This window comes from Tamandua tetradactyla, chromosome 16 (assembly GCF_023851605.1).
Source record: "Tamandua tetradactyla isolate mTamTet1 chromosome 16, mTamTet1.pri, whole genome shotgun sequence".
In the NCBI taxonomy this organism is placed as follows: domain Eukaryota; kingdom Metazoa; phylum Chordata; class Mammalia; order Pilosa; family Myrmecophagidae; genus Tamandua; species Tamandua tetradactyla.
This window is the reverse complement of record NC_135342.1, coordinates 78,344,283-78,361,871: the sequence shown is the minus strand read 5'-3', so window position 1 is coordinate 78,361,871 and position 17,589 is coordinate 78,344,283. Positions and strand designations below refer to the sequence as shown.

Below are 17,589 nucleotides of genomic sequence, written 5' to 3'. Positions count from 1 at the left end.
ACCTCCAGATGGGTCCCTGGACCAGATAAGTCCTGAAATGCACAGGACCCAGCCTCTCCAGAACATCAACTTGTTCCATTCCCCTACCACATATTATAGACAGCCCCTTCCAACAGGAAAAAGTTAAAATGGTTGTAGCCCAAATACCCTTAAAGAGTGGGAGAAAGACCAGAAGTGATGGTGGAGTTCTACAGAGAAGGTAGGGTTTAACAAATGAGTGTAACTGCTGAATCATTATGCTGATATTTCTTTTAGTTTCCAGTATCTTAGAACAGCTAGAAGTACAAACCTGAAATTGTGGAATTGTAACTCATGCCAAACTGTGGAATCTGTTCTACAATTATCTACTGTGATGTACTTGGAAATTTATTGCTTTTTTGTATATATGCTATTTTTCACACAAAAAAAGAAGAGGTAGAGTATTACAGAAAAAATAGGATTTAACAAGTGAGTATAACTGCTGAATCATTGTATTGATATTTCTTTTGGTCTCCAGTGTCTTGGAGCAGCTAGAAGAAAAAATGAAAAAATCCTGTGGCACTGTAACCCATACCAAACTTTAAAATCTGTTCTATAACTACTTGTTAAAATGTACTTGGAAATTTATAGCGTTTTTGTATATATGTTATATTTCACATAAAAGATCATTAAAAGAAAAAAAGCCAACCCATTTCTGGTATATCGCATTCAAACAGCTTTAGCAAACCAAAAACACAGGGTAAGTATAGGTTCCAGCAAGTTGCTGTGTTATTTTATGACTTTCACAGCTTTGAAACTGCAGTGATGGATGCAGGGAGCCGGAAGCAGAGTCTCCCAGCAACTTGGACGCTGTTTCATTAGAGAAAAATAAGTGGGAACACACAAAGGCTGCTTTTCTCAGCCAGATGTTTACAGTTGACTTCAGATGAGGACCTGAAAAGGACAGGCCTTGAGACAAACTCAGAGTGCATCATCCACTCAAGGAAGCTGAATGGCTCTGAGATCTACCATTCTCAATGGCTCCAGGAGCTTCTCCCAAGGGGGTTTGGGAACTTTGTTGGAGAAGTTGTTTATACGGCTCTGTGTTAGGCAGAATAACGCTCTGCAAAAATACCATGTTCTAACTCTTGGAACCTGCTGACATGTTACCTTATGTGGGGTACCCCATTGTTCCGCAGGGGTTGAGTGTGTGTCCTGGAGATGGAAGGGAGTCCAGGTGCTGCCCCAATGCTTGGAGAGGCTGGAGCCAAGTAAAAGTAAAAGGTAGTGGCCTAAGGTCCCCCAAGGCTGTAATCCTCACCCCAGTGTTTAGAGAGAACAGGGCCACTGTATAAGCCCTTGGAAAGGGTGGAGCTGCCACCATCCCAAGCCCCGAGGATGATAAATGACTCTCAGACTTTGAAATCTAATGGAATGCTGGCCACATGCCTTCTCACTTGACAGAGGAAACATGGATGCCATTTGGCCTTTCTTCAGAGTCAAGGTATCTTTATCTGGATGCCTTTGTTTGGACATTTTTATGGCCTTAGAACTGTAAACTTTTAACTTAATAAATATCATTTATAAAAGCTGATCCATTTCTGGTATATTGCATTCTAGCAGCTTTAGTAAAGAAAAACACTTGGCAAAAGGGGCTCTGCAGATGTGACCTCAAGATGGGTGATGATCCTGGGCTATGCGGATAAGCAGAAGTATAATTGCAAGTATCCTTAAAAGGCAGAGGCAGGGAGGACAGAGTCAGAGAGATGTGATGATGGAGGCATTTGACCAAATGAGAGAGATATCCGACAATGCTGCACTGCTGGCTCTGAGGGTGGAGGAAGCAGCCACAAGACAAAGAATGCAGGCCACCTCCGGAGTCAATAAAGACAGCCCAGTGGACACTTTGGTTTTAGTTTAATGAGACCCATTTTGGACTTTGGAACTGTAGAACTGTGAGATAATAAAATAAATTCCTGTAGTTTTAAGCCATTAAATTTGTGGCAATTTGTTACAGCAGCAAGAGTGGACTGATACGCACTCTAAGTCCCAGTCACTGTTCTAAGCGCTTTATACATCAAATTCACAAAACAACCCTATGACATAGGTTAGTATTTATCATCCTCATTTTACAGATGAGGAGAGACAGGGAGAGAAAACATATGTATGCATCCTGGCCAAGAATACATAGTCAGTAGACAGACTATTACTGCTTTGTCCACTGTTGCTATCACTGGAGATACAATTATTCCCAGCTTTTGAGGCAAATAACTTCACCCACTAGAAGGGAAAGAAAAGTGTGTTCTGGTGAATGTCCTGGCCCCTGGCAGAAATGCTTTCCTCAGAACTTTCAAGAGTGCTGGAACTTTACAAAAATTCCTTCTTCTAGGTTACTGAGGCCACCAGCCTCAGTCTACTGCCACCAGCCCTACCACCGACAAGTTCTGGAGCACTTCCACGTGCCAAGGGCTTTACATTCCTTGTCACATTTCCTCCTTATCCCACATGTTGCCCAAGAGAGGGTCACAGTGCTTGTCAGCCCTGCTCACAGGAGATTTTACACACGAGGATTATTTGGTGTGTGTAATTATCACCTGCTTTTAAAAAAAATTACCTGTGACTGTTGAGAAAGCTTAAGAGGAAATGTAATAATCCATATTTTGAGCATAGACCTTTGAAAAACATCTAGATATCCTGTTTTTGCCTATATCTCCATAATTCCTTATAAAATGCATGGAGGGGCTCATTTAAAAACTAAGTTTGGTTTCCTTAAAGTTACTCCTAAATTTGCACTGTCTAGAACCCCCTTTTAAAGGCTGCTGGTTTGTGCTGCTGAGGATATGAGTGCACCCTTAAGCCAAGAGCCCTTTTCTGTTTTAATTCTCGGAAGAAAGGAAATAGGTCTGACTTATCTATGACACAGTGATCTGTGAGCCTCCTTGGGGGAGGAGTAGCCAAAAGCACCCTTACTTTGACAACGGAGAGCATGCCCTCATTGGTTTGTGGGTTGGTGTGGATTTCGAAGCTCTGTGCTGGGTTCCCGTTGATGATGGTGTAGGCAGCCCTCCAAGCACCGGTGCTGGGGTCGTCCTTGTCTTCCACGGTTAAGTTAACGATCACTCCCACGGCCCCTTCCTCCACCGTGGCTTGAAACTGCAAACAGAGCAGACAGGAACTATCACAGTTTTGAATAAACCCAGCAAAGACCACACAAGGAGCTTGGCCAAACGCTTGATCTTGTCTTGGGTACCTTGTACATGTTATCGCATGTAATAATGCATAACAGCCTAGAAGGATTAGACCTGGAAGACACTACATGCCACCTCTCAGCCTTCCTTGTGGTAGCAGTGGCTAGGAGACTGACTTCTCTTCTACACAGCATGAGCAGAAAAGGTGTTTGCTCGGGCAGGGCTAGACTGGGAGGTGAAGAGAGCAGCCCTGCCTCCTCTAGCCACTGTTTCCTTTCTCCTTTTGTCTCCCCCAAGGCAGTCAGCCACAAGGAGACGTGAGGGGAGCTGGAGCCAGGAGGGGGAAGGAGGCTGGACCCTGGAGTCACTGAATGGAGACAAGCAGCCCGATGGCCAGGCACACCTGTCCTGAGTTGTTACTAGTTGAGAAATAAACTTGTCCTGAGATCAAGCTACCACGTTTTTGTACATATTTATCCTCCTAGTCCCATAACCTCTAAACAACCTGATAACCAGGTAACCAGTGTGTCTCAGCTCATAAGCAAAGGGGCTGGGTTTTGACTCCAGAGCCTCTACTATATCCTGTCCCATCTTCTCTACTGAAAAAAAAACAAACAACTAATTTCATCCTTCCTGTCCCCCACCCCCAGCTTATGTGACTTAAAAAAACATTTTCTAAAGGAACACATAAATCAATTGCTTGCAGCCTGGTTGTACCTGTGTTTTGATCGTAATACATCTCAAATATTTGTTGCAAGTAGGTGGGGTGAAAATAAATCAATAAATGAAAAATCGACTATCCCATGGATAGAGAATTTCATGAGCTATCATTAGCACATTCCTTTGAGCTGGAAGCACAAAGTATTGTTTTGGTACTTACCTCTGACACACTACTGGTGAATAGTAATCTGTTTGCAAATATTTTATCAACAAGTCATACCAATAAGCTGACAAGAAGAAGAAATATCTTGGAATTTCAATTAGCAGGAAAGTGAATCTAGAGACAGTAAGGTGATGTCAAAAAAGCCCTTGTCTTCAAAGAGAAGTGATTTGGGAAATGAGGTTTCAAAAGCAGGGGCTGATTAATTGACTTGCAAATCATTAATCACTGCCTTAATCTTGGTGCCTGGCGGGTACAGGGCAGGGATGGAGTCTAATTTGTCTATCACACCTCAGTGAACCTGGATGAGCTGTTTCCCTTCTGCAAAAGCAGCGCTGGAAAAATTTTAGATCATGTGGGCAGGGTGGAAGGGAGCTGGAATGAGGAGGGATGGAGGCAGCTCTCTCACAGGTACAGTTCTGGGAGCCAAACTGTTTTGACTTGATTCCTCTGGGTTCTTGTTACATAAAGTCTATCATCGCCAGCTTCTCTTTTTCCCTCATTCTCACAAAAATCACAGAATTCCCGAGCTGGAACTCTAGACCAGTGGTTCCTATCCTTGGTGTCTTTTTAGAATCTCCCCTGGCATTGTTCTTTGGAAACACCTGGGCCCTATTTTGGTTCAGATGCTCTGGGGTAAAGGCTGGGATTTGATGTTTTTGTAACATCCCCAGTGCATGCAGTCAGGGCAAGGAGCTCGACAGAGTCCGAGGATGCAATCAGGGGCCACCTTGGGTGCCCACCCTGGTGATGCGTGGGGCTGTCTGGGCCCAGGGCCGAGGGTCGGCAGTGCATCGGGCTGGGAAGGAAGGGGCACCGATCCGTTACTGCTGCCTGCCGTGTGTGCAGAAGCGGGGCTTGGTGGCACTGAAGACATCTCATCCTTCAGATTACAGATGAACACCAAAGAGAAGGAAGAGCTTGTCCAAAGTCATTTAGTGGAGCAATGGTCCGCCCCAACTCCTGGGTTCCAGCAATCTCTGCCTCCAGCCAGTTCTCCTGTGCACATCCATCCAACTTCCCCACGGGCTGGGCCGGTCCTTCTCCCCCTGCTTTGGTCTAGAGCCAGCAAATGAGTTCTCTGTCCTGACTGATCACAGCGGCCATCAGTTCAAACCTGTCCTTGTGACTCTTCTGGTACCTGCCCCTTAGCAAAGCAGGTGGATGAGCATGTGGGGGTGTGGAGCTGGAGGATGCTGGGAAGCACCAGGCTGGTGGAAATGCTGCCATGGCTGATGGCGCAAGTGAGTAACCACTGTGTCAGAGCAGACGACTGCCACCTTGGCGAGACCACGATGCTGTAAGAACAGATCATGATGCGGGGAAGTGCAAGCTCTGTGCGGATCTGTCATGTGCTTGGCTTTACTCTCAGTTTTTGCAGGGTTCTAGGCAAGTAGAAAGAACTTGGAAAATACTTGTTGAATAAGGAGAGGTCTTAAATGTGGGAAACAGAACCTGGCAGCAGGAACGAGTACTGAGCAGAGAATGTGGGTGAATAAAGTCCTAAAGGAGCGAGACAAAGAGGGATGGACTCATTGATAGATGCCTGATGCTGTCACTTTCCTGAACATTCCAGAATGGCAGGGTCTGCCTGATCTGCCTTTTTCTCCCTGCCGTGCCTATCAGGGCCCTGCTATGACTCTTGCAGGCCTCAGGCATTTTTGTCTTCATGACCCCTCCTGCTCTAATAGATTTTCATGGACTTTAAAAATTACATACTTTTTTTTTTCTGCTATGAGGAAAAAATTTAGAACATTTTCTTGGATTCTAAAAGTTAGTCTTTTTTTTCCTTCTGATTTTAAGGCCCAGGCACCTGATGGATGAATCAACCCTGATTACCGGGATCTGACAGATGAGTGAACAAATGAGGAAAATTAATATTTCGGCCCTGGTGACGTGAGACATCTGAGCAGCTGCTCCCAGGATGCTGAGACATTTGTGTCTGCAGCACCCACCACAGGGGCTGGCACAGAACTGGCATTCAGCACCGTTTGGCTCACAAACAAATGAACCCACGTGGAGGGGGTGGGTGGCGACGTCAGTGGGTCCTTGGAAGTGTGCACTGTGGCCCTCACGTCCCTGGGTTTAGTAACGCGTCTGTCCGCCTGGCCCCAGCCCCATTTCCCTCTATCCCTCCATCCCTCCATCCCCGAGCCAGGTGTGATCTGGAGCTGGGTTCTAGGGTTATGCTGGTAAACGACGTGGTATATTTTCTTATTGGAATTACAGGCTGAAAGGACAGACAGTAATGAAATGAATGTATAATTATAAAAATATGCTGAGTGCTAGGAAAGAAATTTCAGGGTTCCTGGACAGCCTGTGACGGGGGCCCTGACCCTGTCTGGGAAGGGTCTCCTGGGAGGAACTCCCTGAGAGCTAAAGGAAGAGGGGAGGTAGAAAGGTGAAGGGGGGAGGGCAGAGGCTGGGGCAGGGGGGAGCACAGGGTGCTGGGGACCAGAGGGAAGGCCCCTAGGACTGGAGTGTTGGGGAGGGCTGGGAACACTGTTTGCTCTTGGCCTCCAAGGGGAAGGGACAGGGTGTGCGTTTACCTTGACAGTTACCTTATAAGCAAAGGAGAGTCTAATCAAAGAACTGGGCTCTGTTTACATTTATTTCTGAAAGAGTTCAGAAAAAAATGAGACAACTTTAAATATAGAAAAATAATTCAACACAATTATTATAGCCTTTGTTAAGACTGTTATCTGAGTCCTACATTAGCTGTAAAGTCAGTCTCTTCAAGCATCCATTTAGAAACTCATTATTGCTTAATTAAATACTCATTTTATTAATTCTATTCAATGTTTCAACCCCATTATGTAACTCAAGAATGCAAAATTAAATTGATTAAAATGAAATGGTACCATTTTACATTTCCAGAGCAATGCTCATTTTATGATTTAAAAACAATAGACAGAAATTAATTTATTACACCAGAGCTGGAGGAATTACTGATTGTAAAATTACTTCCTTGAATTAGAATAAAACAGACAAACTTTTCCAGTAAACCATTTGGCAAATCAAACAGCAGAGGCAAAAAGTATTTTTACAAATCAGTGTGGGCAAGTGAGTGGCTTGGTTCCCGAAGAGCAACTCGCTTTTTCTCCAAATTCAGAAATGAGTTATCTCGTCCTCCTTCCTTTGACAATGTGGGGACTGCTTTGTGATGGACATTTAGGATGAGGCTGTCTGAACTTGCCACATGGGTCATAAGTGGAGAGGAGAAGGATTTGCATATTTTATGCATCCAGGACCATCACTCTTCTCCATTGAAGAACTTGAGTTTAACTTGGCTGAGGGAAATAATGGGCAGAAGGATGGACAGCCAAGTCAGAGGTGGGGAAAAAGTGACAGTGGATGATTTTAAGAGATGGACATATATGAGCCTCCAGGCTTGAAGACTGGAATCTCAGGTCATGAGTTGCCCTCCCGGAGGTTTCATGAAGGACTAACGGTGAGCTTGGAAGCTGGGACAGAGACTCATGTGAGCCCTGGCTTCAAAGAATTAAAAGATAATGTCTCAGAAAGATTTATAAAATGAATTTCTATTTGTGATGGATAAAGGGTGAGGTGAAATCATCAGAAATTTAACTTGCCAACCCTTCTATGTGTCTGTGTTTACATAAAAGATACAGCTTATTGGAAAAATCTAATCTCTTGCTGAGAATATAATGGGTAGAAACTGTGACTGATATAAACAGGATAATGTATTTAAGGAGCTTGGCACTTTGCCTGGCATATGGGAAGGAGTCAATATTTGTTAGCGATGATGATAATGATGGATTTCAATTCTTCATATGAAATTCTTGCTAATAAATTTGAGAACAGGTTCAAGCCCCATGACTCTTTCCACTCTGAGCACAGCCTGCCTTATAATGTTATTTGTGTATATATCGTATTTCCCCCGATAAGCTAAGAGGCTATTTGCTCTTCTGTGATATGTAAGTGATAATTACGTATTTGTTCACTCTTGTCTTGTACTGACAACGACCCTCACTGTCAAGGCCCACGATGTGAACCTGGAGCAACCACATTTAGAAGGAAGGCCTGGCTCAGGGATTCTGGCTTCTTTGATGACGATTAGGATCCATGCTGGGATGGAATGATATAAGAATTCCTTTTTTTATAATTTTTTAATATATTTTTTATAATTTTTAAATAAATATTTATTGCACGCTGAGGACTCTACCAGGCCTAGGAAATAAAGCAGCCAATGAGGTGGATGCAACTGCCTCAACTCATGGGGCTTACAGTTTAGGAGACTAACAAGGTCCGTTCTGGTCACCCCCTTTCTTTATGTGTTTGCTCGCCTATGGCATATCCAGCTGACTTATTTTGTACCATTTCTGAAAACTTTATCTCCATTGTGATGCAGCCAAGGCTGCACCTGTGACCAATCACACATACCTTTGTATTTAGACATGATTTAGTTTCCAGCTCATTGCCATTTTAATAAATGATGCTGGGTCAATTAGATGTTCATTGGGAAACAAAATCTTGATCCCTACCTCACACTATACACAAAATGTAAAAGGTAAGACAAATAAGGCTTAAAAAAAAATAGAACATTTTTATTCAGCTAACATTTAAAGGTTATGTGCACTTATATATGATGTAATCTGTAATATGAAATATTCAGATATAAATATTTAAAATATAAAATATGATTATATGTGAAGCACGCATAATACAAAACATATATAATATTTACATAACATTTCTAACAGTTTTCAGAACTCTACATAAAATTAATTTGGCATCCTAAAAAAATCTTATATCTCAGAAGGGATTAAAAACTGAGAGACACAAGGGTCTCTGGAGTTGCTTGACTAAGAACTGTTTTCTGCACATCAGCCAGCTCTTAAGAGTACTGAAATCTTCTGAACCTTTCCTTAGCCATAGAGCAGTACGACAGGCATAACCCAATTTTGAGGAAACCGCAGGATTAGGATGGAAGAGAACATTCAGGAATCTGCCAAACCATCATGGCCCCAGAGAATGGTTCAAACTCTGTGAATGACCCTTTTCTTTGAAGATGAGGAGTGGAGTCAGAGCTTTCATGTTAAACATGTGTAGGAGACAGTCCACACAGTGGGGAAAGAAATCCGATGCAAGAGCTAGGACCTCCAGCGAGTGTGGTCAGAGGAGAATGCAGCACAGGCTTGCTCGCCCTCTCAAGCTGACACAGCCTAGGGCAGGCCCTCCTTCTACCACAATGGCAAGCAACTTGAGGGTGGTGAGCAGGTCTCTGATTCCCAGTGCCAACCACCACATCCAATATAAATGGATGTTAAATTGGGGGATGCTGTATTTGTGAGTCTCACAATGAGCACAGTGACAAGCTCTTCTCTATTTTCACTGAAAAATGAAGGTGAACTATTTTGTGGTTCAAATGGCAGAGATGATAGAATTTCTAAATGGTGAATAAGAGCCATCCTTTTTGGAAGATCATTAAATGTATGGAGTAGACATATTGCAGGGTGCTGGCATAATCCGTTAACCCTTTTTGTGGAAACTAAGCCCACACCAGCCCCTGCTGAAAGGCACATTAACGTGAGGCCCTCTTACATCATGTGATCCCAGCTTCCATGGCCCTGTTCGGATCAAGAGGTGATTACCTGACTCAAGGTTAACTTATCCATTCACTTCTTGACGAACAGTTCGATTATTTCTCTTATGAATTTGAACTCAGAGAAAGAGAGGCTACAGTCACACAGTGAAGAGTCCTTGAGTGGTAGAGAATGGGGTGGCCGTTTTGGCCATTTGTACACCCTTGAATTATTGGAGAAATCCAGTGGACATAGAGAAGAAAAATGGAGACATGAAGAGGAAAACCAAGAACTTCTTGTGGCCCTCAAGGACAAATGACAGATTAGAAGCCTCCTCAGTCTTGGATGGGTTTCCTGGTGCTGCTCCCACCCCCACACGCCCACCATGCTTCTTGTCCATGGGATGCTCCTGGGGCTGGCGGCAACTTCCACTTGGGCCCAGCCATCCTGATGAGGTTTCGACTCCACAAGCTCAGTAAGAGAGCCCTGGGAGAACAACCCCGGGCACCAGCCACGCTCAGCTGGTAAGTGTGGTCTTTTTACAACATCAAATTCCATAGGTGTTTTCTCAAATCTTTTTTCTTTCTTTCTTCCCTTTACCTTTTGCAGTACAAAATTCCAAACATTCATAAAAGGAGAGAGAATAGAATAAGGATCTCCAAATGCTCAGACTCAAGCTTCAGGAATCTTCAACTCATGGTCACTGTGTTTCACTTACACACCGACACCTTCCCACTCCTGTATTATTCTGATCAAATCCCAGACACATCATTGCACACATAAGTATTCCCATGTGTACCTCTAAAAGACATTCTTTCTAAGAAAAGATGATCAAAGTAGCTTCTTGATCAAACTCAATTTTATTTCTTCTACTGGCAAGACTATGTTTTTCTTTTATGCTGGACGCTTTGCTAAAAATATTTGTGCATTATCTCTATTATGCAGAGAGAAAATACCTACTAACCATGGCAGAGGACATCAAGGGGCCAACTTAACATCTCCACGTTAGCCCCATTTTTCCAGTTCAATCTTGTTTCTAGTCACCCCTTGCCACTAAAGCAGTGAGGAAATACAAAACTCAAAAGTGGAGATGGCGCCACAATAATAAACAAGTAAAAGCAACTCAGTAAGAAAGAAACATGCCCAAGAGACAGGATGACTCTGCAAGCTCACGGGTGTCCCAGGCAGTGTTGTTATGGAGCCAGGGAGAGTGACTAAAATAGCCCCTGGCTGGTGTGATGCGGGGTAGCCCAGGGTTGGAGGTGACATCCTGGAGGGTGGCCTTCTTTAGGTTCCCTTCCACGGCACAGGGGATGAGCCAATGGGCGTGAGAGGGAAACAACAGTCACTGATTGCTCAGGCAGGATTTGCTCCCTTTCCTGCTTGCACATTTTCTTAGTCAGCTCATTTCCTATGATGAGTCTGTAAGTGTTAATTGCAGGCACATAGGAGGTGCTGGGTAGATAATTTTTGTAGAAGATGCAAGACCGGATTTATCTGTTCTAGTACTTTGGGGCTGAGCAGCCTGCTCACTAATGATTGCATTCTTCTTCCAAGGACCTATGGGATCGCCTTAACCTGTAAATTTGGAAACATACTTTTGCAAACAATTAAAAAATTGAGCTTTTGGGAAGATGAGGCTTGAATAACATATAAGACATATATATACATATATATATATTTTTTTCCTACAAAACAAAATTTAAACACACAGCCACCAAAATTTGATAGGAAAATAATGTTGGTGGGCCGTGTTTTTCAAACTGTATTCTTGGGAACTAAGAATGACTGAGAGATGGTTGAGGAGTCCCACCAAGGTATCAAATTCTTTCTTCTAAACAGTATGGATTTAAATCACTGGAGGAATCAGTTAATTATGTTTTTTTTTTTTTTTTTTTTACATGGGCAGGCACCAGGAATCGAACCCGGGTCCTCTGGCATCGCAGGCAAGCATTCCTGCCTGCTGAGCCACCGTGGCCCGCCCTAATTATGGTTTTAATCTGCTTTGTATATTGGAGTTCCAGCCTCCGATTTTGCCTGGGGTGGGAGAGAGTTTTGCTGCTCAAAATAAGTTTGAAAATCACTGTCCTAGGGAACTGAGAAAATAAATATTACATTAGATGGTGAGAGAAAGATCAAAACCTTGGAGAAAATATGCCTACTTTTTTTCCTCTCTAAATGCCAGGACTGGCCACTTGATTTCATTTGATATTAGCACCTTTCCTTCTGCTCAGTTTCTCTCTTTACAAAAATAAAAGAAAAAAAATAAGCACATTTGCATGACTGGTGAGAAAACCGAAAATTATTTAATTTTGAGAAGCAAAGAGATTTTCTGTAGATATATGCCTTTGACCAAACACTGGAAGCGGAATGAAGAATGAATGTTTTATTTACAACAGCATGGTCTGTGTCTTAGCTTGCCAGAGCCGCTTAAACAACAAGAATTTATTTCCTTGGTTTGGGAGGCTAGAAGTCTAAAATAAAGATGCCGGCAGGGTCATACTTTCTCTGAAGTCTGGTGGTGGCTGGCTGGCAATCTGTAATTCAGTTACTGCCTCTGTCACAGGCTGTCTCTCTCGCTGTCCTGTCTCCTAATGGGTCCAAGTTTCTCCTGCTTGTAAAAACTCCAGTCGTATTGAATAAAGGCTCACTCTCATCCAGTTTGGCCTCACCTTAAATAAAAATTTCAAAATTCCTATTCAGAAATGAGTTCACATCCACAGGGCTGGGGGTCAGGGCTTGACTATGTCTTTGTGGGGATGGAGGGTGGGGGTAGGTGGGATTCAATCCATACTAGTCTGCTGTTGAGATTTTAGAGTTTGGTTTATACAATTCTGCCAGTTCACAAGAGTGGGAAATTCACAGAAGTTCCACTCTGCCTTTAATTCATTGTATGCTCCTGGATAGGCTACTTAACCTCTCAGTTCTCCTGGGAACTTAACTGAGACTCAGAATATCTGACTATATATTGAATTGAATGAACTGAAGATCCTCAAAAAAAAATGCTGATGATCTGAGGTTCCACTTTACAGAGTTTTTTTTAGGGGGGTGGGGCCCAAGAATCTGTGTTTCTAAAAGCTTTCCTGATGATTTAAATGAACATTCAGGGCTGAGAACATTGGTCAAGGCAAACTCCGAGGTCTTTTCCTAGTTTTGAGATAAAAATGAAGAGCCCTGTGACCTGTTGTAACTTTTTTTGGGTCCTTGCAGGTGAAGACACAAAGCACCAGGAAAGCCAAAACAAAAGTGGTGGGGGTCTTGAGAATTCTTAGAGTTCTATGCTGCAGGGAGTTCATCAGAGTTGCTAAGTATGCCAGTGAAATACATTTTACAGAAATATGGGACTGTCTTCTAGATGCCCTCTCTCTACTTGACTGTTTTATTACTACAGATGCTTCTCTTCCCTTACAATCTCTGCTGTCCATATCCCACTCAACAACTTCTCTAGCAAAGAAGGGGTCCACTTCTGAGGAAGGTGGACTACCTTAGGGAAGTAGAAATTGATTCTCAAGAAAAACTGTATTTGCCTTCCATCCTTGAGTGGAGGTAGACTCCATGACTAAATTCCTACTTTGGGGTCCAAAGAAGGACTAGGACTCAGTGGGCTTCTGGGTGGGATACTTGAAAAATATCCCAAAGTGATCAGAGTAGGGAGCCCTGAAAAGAAAGACCCTGACTTCTTGATGTCATGTGGTTGCCTTTTTAGTACTAATGATGTCACTCATTGCTCCCATGACATGGAGGCCAGGACATTTGGCTTAGGAACCATGACAAATTTAGACTGGAATTAAAGATCAACTGTCTCTTATTAAGAGAATCAGCACATTTCAAAAATTTCAAAATTCCTACAGCTACTTCTTTACATTGAGCTAGACTCCCAAGCCTGTTAGGATAGTCTTTTTCAAAGGAACCCACTCTTTTCATTTTGCCATTATGTATGCAGGACCGATGTTGTCTTGTTCAGTGTGAGTTCTGTCTTTCCTGAGAGACTCGAAGAACAAAGCCTGATAGCCCTAAATCTATTTACCTGCAAGTCCAAGGTTTATCCTCTGTAAATTTTGGTGTTAGACCTGTCTTTGATTCACCTCTTCTAGATTCCAGAGAGCTGGGGCTCCCAGAATGGATCACACTTGAAATCCACAAGCCATCAATACTGCCCACCTATAAGGAATGATTTTGGGGGAACTGAGTTTCTTCCAGAAATCATTTAAGACCGTATACGATTTTGATCACATTACAGGTAATGAAAACTACCTATAACTGAAAATGGTTTGACTTTAGATCCTGGCTAAAATCCAAGTCTGGTAGCCTAAAATTAGTTCCACTATTGTCAAGACTGAAGACAAGAGTTGCAAGGGCCAAAATTCTCTGCACAACCTTTCAAAGATGCCTGGTTTCCCACAGAAAATGACCCACAGTAGAATGTCTTGATCTGGTCAACTTTTTCTCAACATGGCTCAGAGGCTTCAGATCCCTCGGTCCAGCAACTGAAGCTGTATCCATTACCAACCAGATGAGAACTTCCAGACACCATCTCTACACTGATGGCTCCACCCTCACATCTCCAGCCCTGAGCTCTTGCCTGCATGTTAGGCTCACACACCAGGTGCTACCTGGCATCTCCATATGGGTATCTCATGGAAACCTCAAGCTTAGCATGACCACAACAGAGACATTTCAATCTTTCTACCTTCACAGAAAACAAACTTTTCTTTCCCTCTGTTGGCAAGTGGCATCACCATTTATTCAAGATTTTGAGGCTAAAAATCCAGGAATCATCTTTGATTCCTGTGCTGATCTGAATCTGTGGGGGACCCCAGAAAAGCCATGCCCTTTGATCCTCATTCAGTATTGCTGGGTGGGAGCATTTTGATTGTTTCCATGAAGATGTGACCCACCCAATTGCGGGTGGTAACTTTTGATTAGATGATGTCTGTGGAGATGTGTCTCCACCCACTGAAGGTGGAGTTGCTTGCTGGAATCCTTAAAAGAGGAAACATTTTGGAAAGAGTCCCTTTTGGTAGAGTCACGTGAAAGCCAGCAGACACCACCATGTTCACCATGTGCCCTTCCAGCTGAGAGAAACGTTGAACGTCGTTGGCCTTCTTGAACCAAGGTGTATTTCCCTGGATGCCTTAAATTGGACATGTCTATGGACTTGTTTTAATTGGGACACTTTCTCGGCCTTAGAACTATAAACTAGCAACTTATTAAATTCCCTTTCTAAAAGCCATTCTGTTCTGGCATATTGCATTCTGGCAGCTAGCAAACTAGAACAATTCCCTTTTCTTATCACCTCCCACATCCAGCCATTAGTAACAACCCTTGAGATAATCTCCGAAATTATATGATTTTGTATATATGAGATGTTCAGATTAGACAAATGTATGAAGACAGAAAAGAGATTAGTGGTTTCCAGGACATGGGAATGGAAAGGAGGGAATGGGGAATGATTCTTAATGAATACGAGTTTCCTTTTAGGGTGATAGAAAGCTCTGGAACTAGCGAGTGATGATGGTTTCCCAACATTGTGAGTGTACTTATTGCCACTGAAGGGTGTACTCTAAAACAGGTGAATTTTATGTTATGTGCATTTTATCACAATACAAATATATGTATATATGTTGAATATGCCCTTGGCTCACCTTCTCCACCTCTATGACCCTGGTTGGAGGCATTGGAATCACCACAGGTGGGCTCAGAGTCTTTCACCTGAGCACCCTTCTGCTTTCACCCAGGCCTCCCCACTGTCTGTGCTTCGCATAGTGACCACAGCCATCTTGTTCAGAATGTGAACATGACTCATGATTCAATTCATAGCCACTGAGCATCTACCATGTGGCAGACCTGAATCCGGATGCTTGGGATTCTCCACCGAACAAAGCAGACTATCTTCCCTGTCCTTGGGGAGCTGACTTTCCTGCTATGTTCACAAATCTGCAATGGCTCCTCATTATAGTTAATACTAAATTTGGAGTCTCCAAAACTATCATGAGAAATCACATCACCCCCACAAGGATGACTATTATTTGAAAAATAAATAATAAGCTTTGGGAGAATGTGGAGAAGCGGGAACCCCTGGCCACTGTTGATGAGGATGTAAAATGGCATAGTTGCTGTGGAAAACAATTTTGTGGTTCCTCGAAAGGTCACATACAGAACTACCATATGACTCAGCAGCAGATACTTGTACACAAGTATTCATAACAGCATTGCTCACAATAGTCAAAATGAGGAAGGAACCCAAGTGTCCATCAACAAATGAGTGGATAAACAAAATGTGGTATGTCCACACAGTGGAATAGTATTCAGCTGTAAAAAGGAATGAAGGAGAATATCGTTAACATGGCAAAATAAGATATTCATTCAAAAATGCTTCCCAGAGATTCAGTGAAAAAAGGACAAATCTCATGTGCTTAGTACTCTGGAGGACAGTAAAGACTGGAGAATGATCCCACAAATGCTGAATCGAAAAAAGAAAAATATCACATGGGAAATTCCTGTTACGGATCAGCCAGTCTTCTTCCTGCCCCTCACCTGGTCCCATGCAGCTGGGGAAGTACCCAGAGGCGGCAGCTGGCATCTCCCCCAGCTCCCTCTTGGGACACTGACTAGAAAATTCTCACAGCAGTGAAACAGATCCCCATGCATATCAAGACACAGAGATGCGAGTTCACGAGGCACATGTAGGACACACCAGGGAGGAGCGCCTCAATTCAAAAGGGTTCCAAGGAGGAACACCCACAGTGGAGGATTAGGGAGGGAATATCAGAACTTCCTTCCCCAAAAGCAGCAGGTAGCCAGGCCGAAACTGTCTGAATCAAATGGTTGTAGGCCCAGTGGGAGGGGAGGACATGCCAGCACCCAGGTTAGTACAGGAGGAAGAGACTGAAAAAACATGGGCAGAGACAAATTCCAGCTTTAGCTCCTGGCACCCATACCCCACCATCAAGGGATGCAGCAGCAGGTGGATCAATCCTTGCCTGGGGAATGGCTGGGGACAGGGATAGCTGTGGGAGTTCTCTGCCCCAAGTACAGAGGGGGACACAGCCCGGCACTGAGCTAGATATTGGCAGGTGAGGTGACATTCTCCAAAGTTTCAGCTTTGTGCAGTCAAATACTGATGAGCATGCGCTGGTTTGAATCTATTATGTCCCCCAGAAAAGACTATGTTCTTTTAATTCATTCCTGTGGAGGCAGACCTATTATTGGGTGGGCCCTTTTGATTAAATTGTTGCCATGGAAATGTGCCTGCCCGATTCAAGGTGCATCTTAATCCTTTTATTAGAGCACTCGATGAGAGAATAAAAGGCAGACGAAACAGAGAGCTCAGAGACATTTAGAGAGAGAAAGAAAACACCCCATGAGAAGCCAGAAGGACGCAGAGGAGCTGAGAGAGCCATTTAGAAGCCAACACAGGAGGGAAGGGCCAGCAGCCATGGCCAAGCGACTTTCCATGTAATAGAGGAAACTTGGATACCATCGGCCTTTCTGCAGTGAAGGTATTTTCTCATCGATGCCTTAGTTTGAACATTTTTATGGCCTTAGAACCATAAATTTGTAACCTAATATATTCCCTTTGAAAAAGCCAAGATATTTCTGGTATATTGCATTCCGGCAGCTTTACTAAACCAAAATAGGGTGCCACTGTTTCAAGGGCTCCAGAGGTGAAATCGGTACCTAAAGATCACCACCTGAAAGGTAGGCCAGAAAGCGCCGGGGAAAAAGAAGGGCTTTTTCGGAGTCTTTCCTGACCCTGTCCTAGGCCCACTGGAGCTGCCCATTGGAGCTGCTCTATGGTCCCTGCATGGATTCCTGGCCCTGCTTTTGGCTGGAAATATCAATGATTCAACACCAAAGCAATGCCATAATACAATCCCAAGAAACAGCTCAATCCTTGACAAGGAGGAGAAACTGACCTTCAGAATAGTCCCATCAAGATAATCAGATGACCAGACATCAGCAAAAAAAATCACAAGGCAACTAAAACACAGGAAGGTATGGCCCAAAGGAAGAA

General features: G+C 43.5%; 1 protein-coding gene across 5 annotated transcripts in view; it reads right to left on the bottom strand.

Moving 5' to 3' along the window:
- The window catches only part of CDH13 (cadherin 13), a 1,150,740-nt gene that overhangs the window by 128,916 nt on the left and 1,004,235 nt on the right, over positions 1–17,589 (bottom strand). For all 5 annotated transcript variants that reach the window (XM_077133145.1, XM_077133147.1, XM_077133146.1 and 2 more), the window contains one exon: positions 2,929–3,111. In XM_077133145.1, coding sequence (XP_076989260.1) covers positions 2,929–3,111 — 183 coding nt within the window. The remainder of the gene's footprint in view (positions 1–2,928; positions 3,112–17,589) is intronic.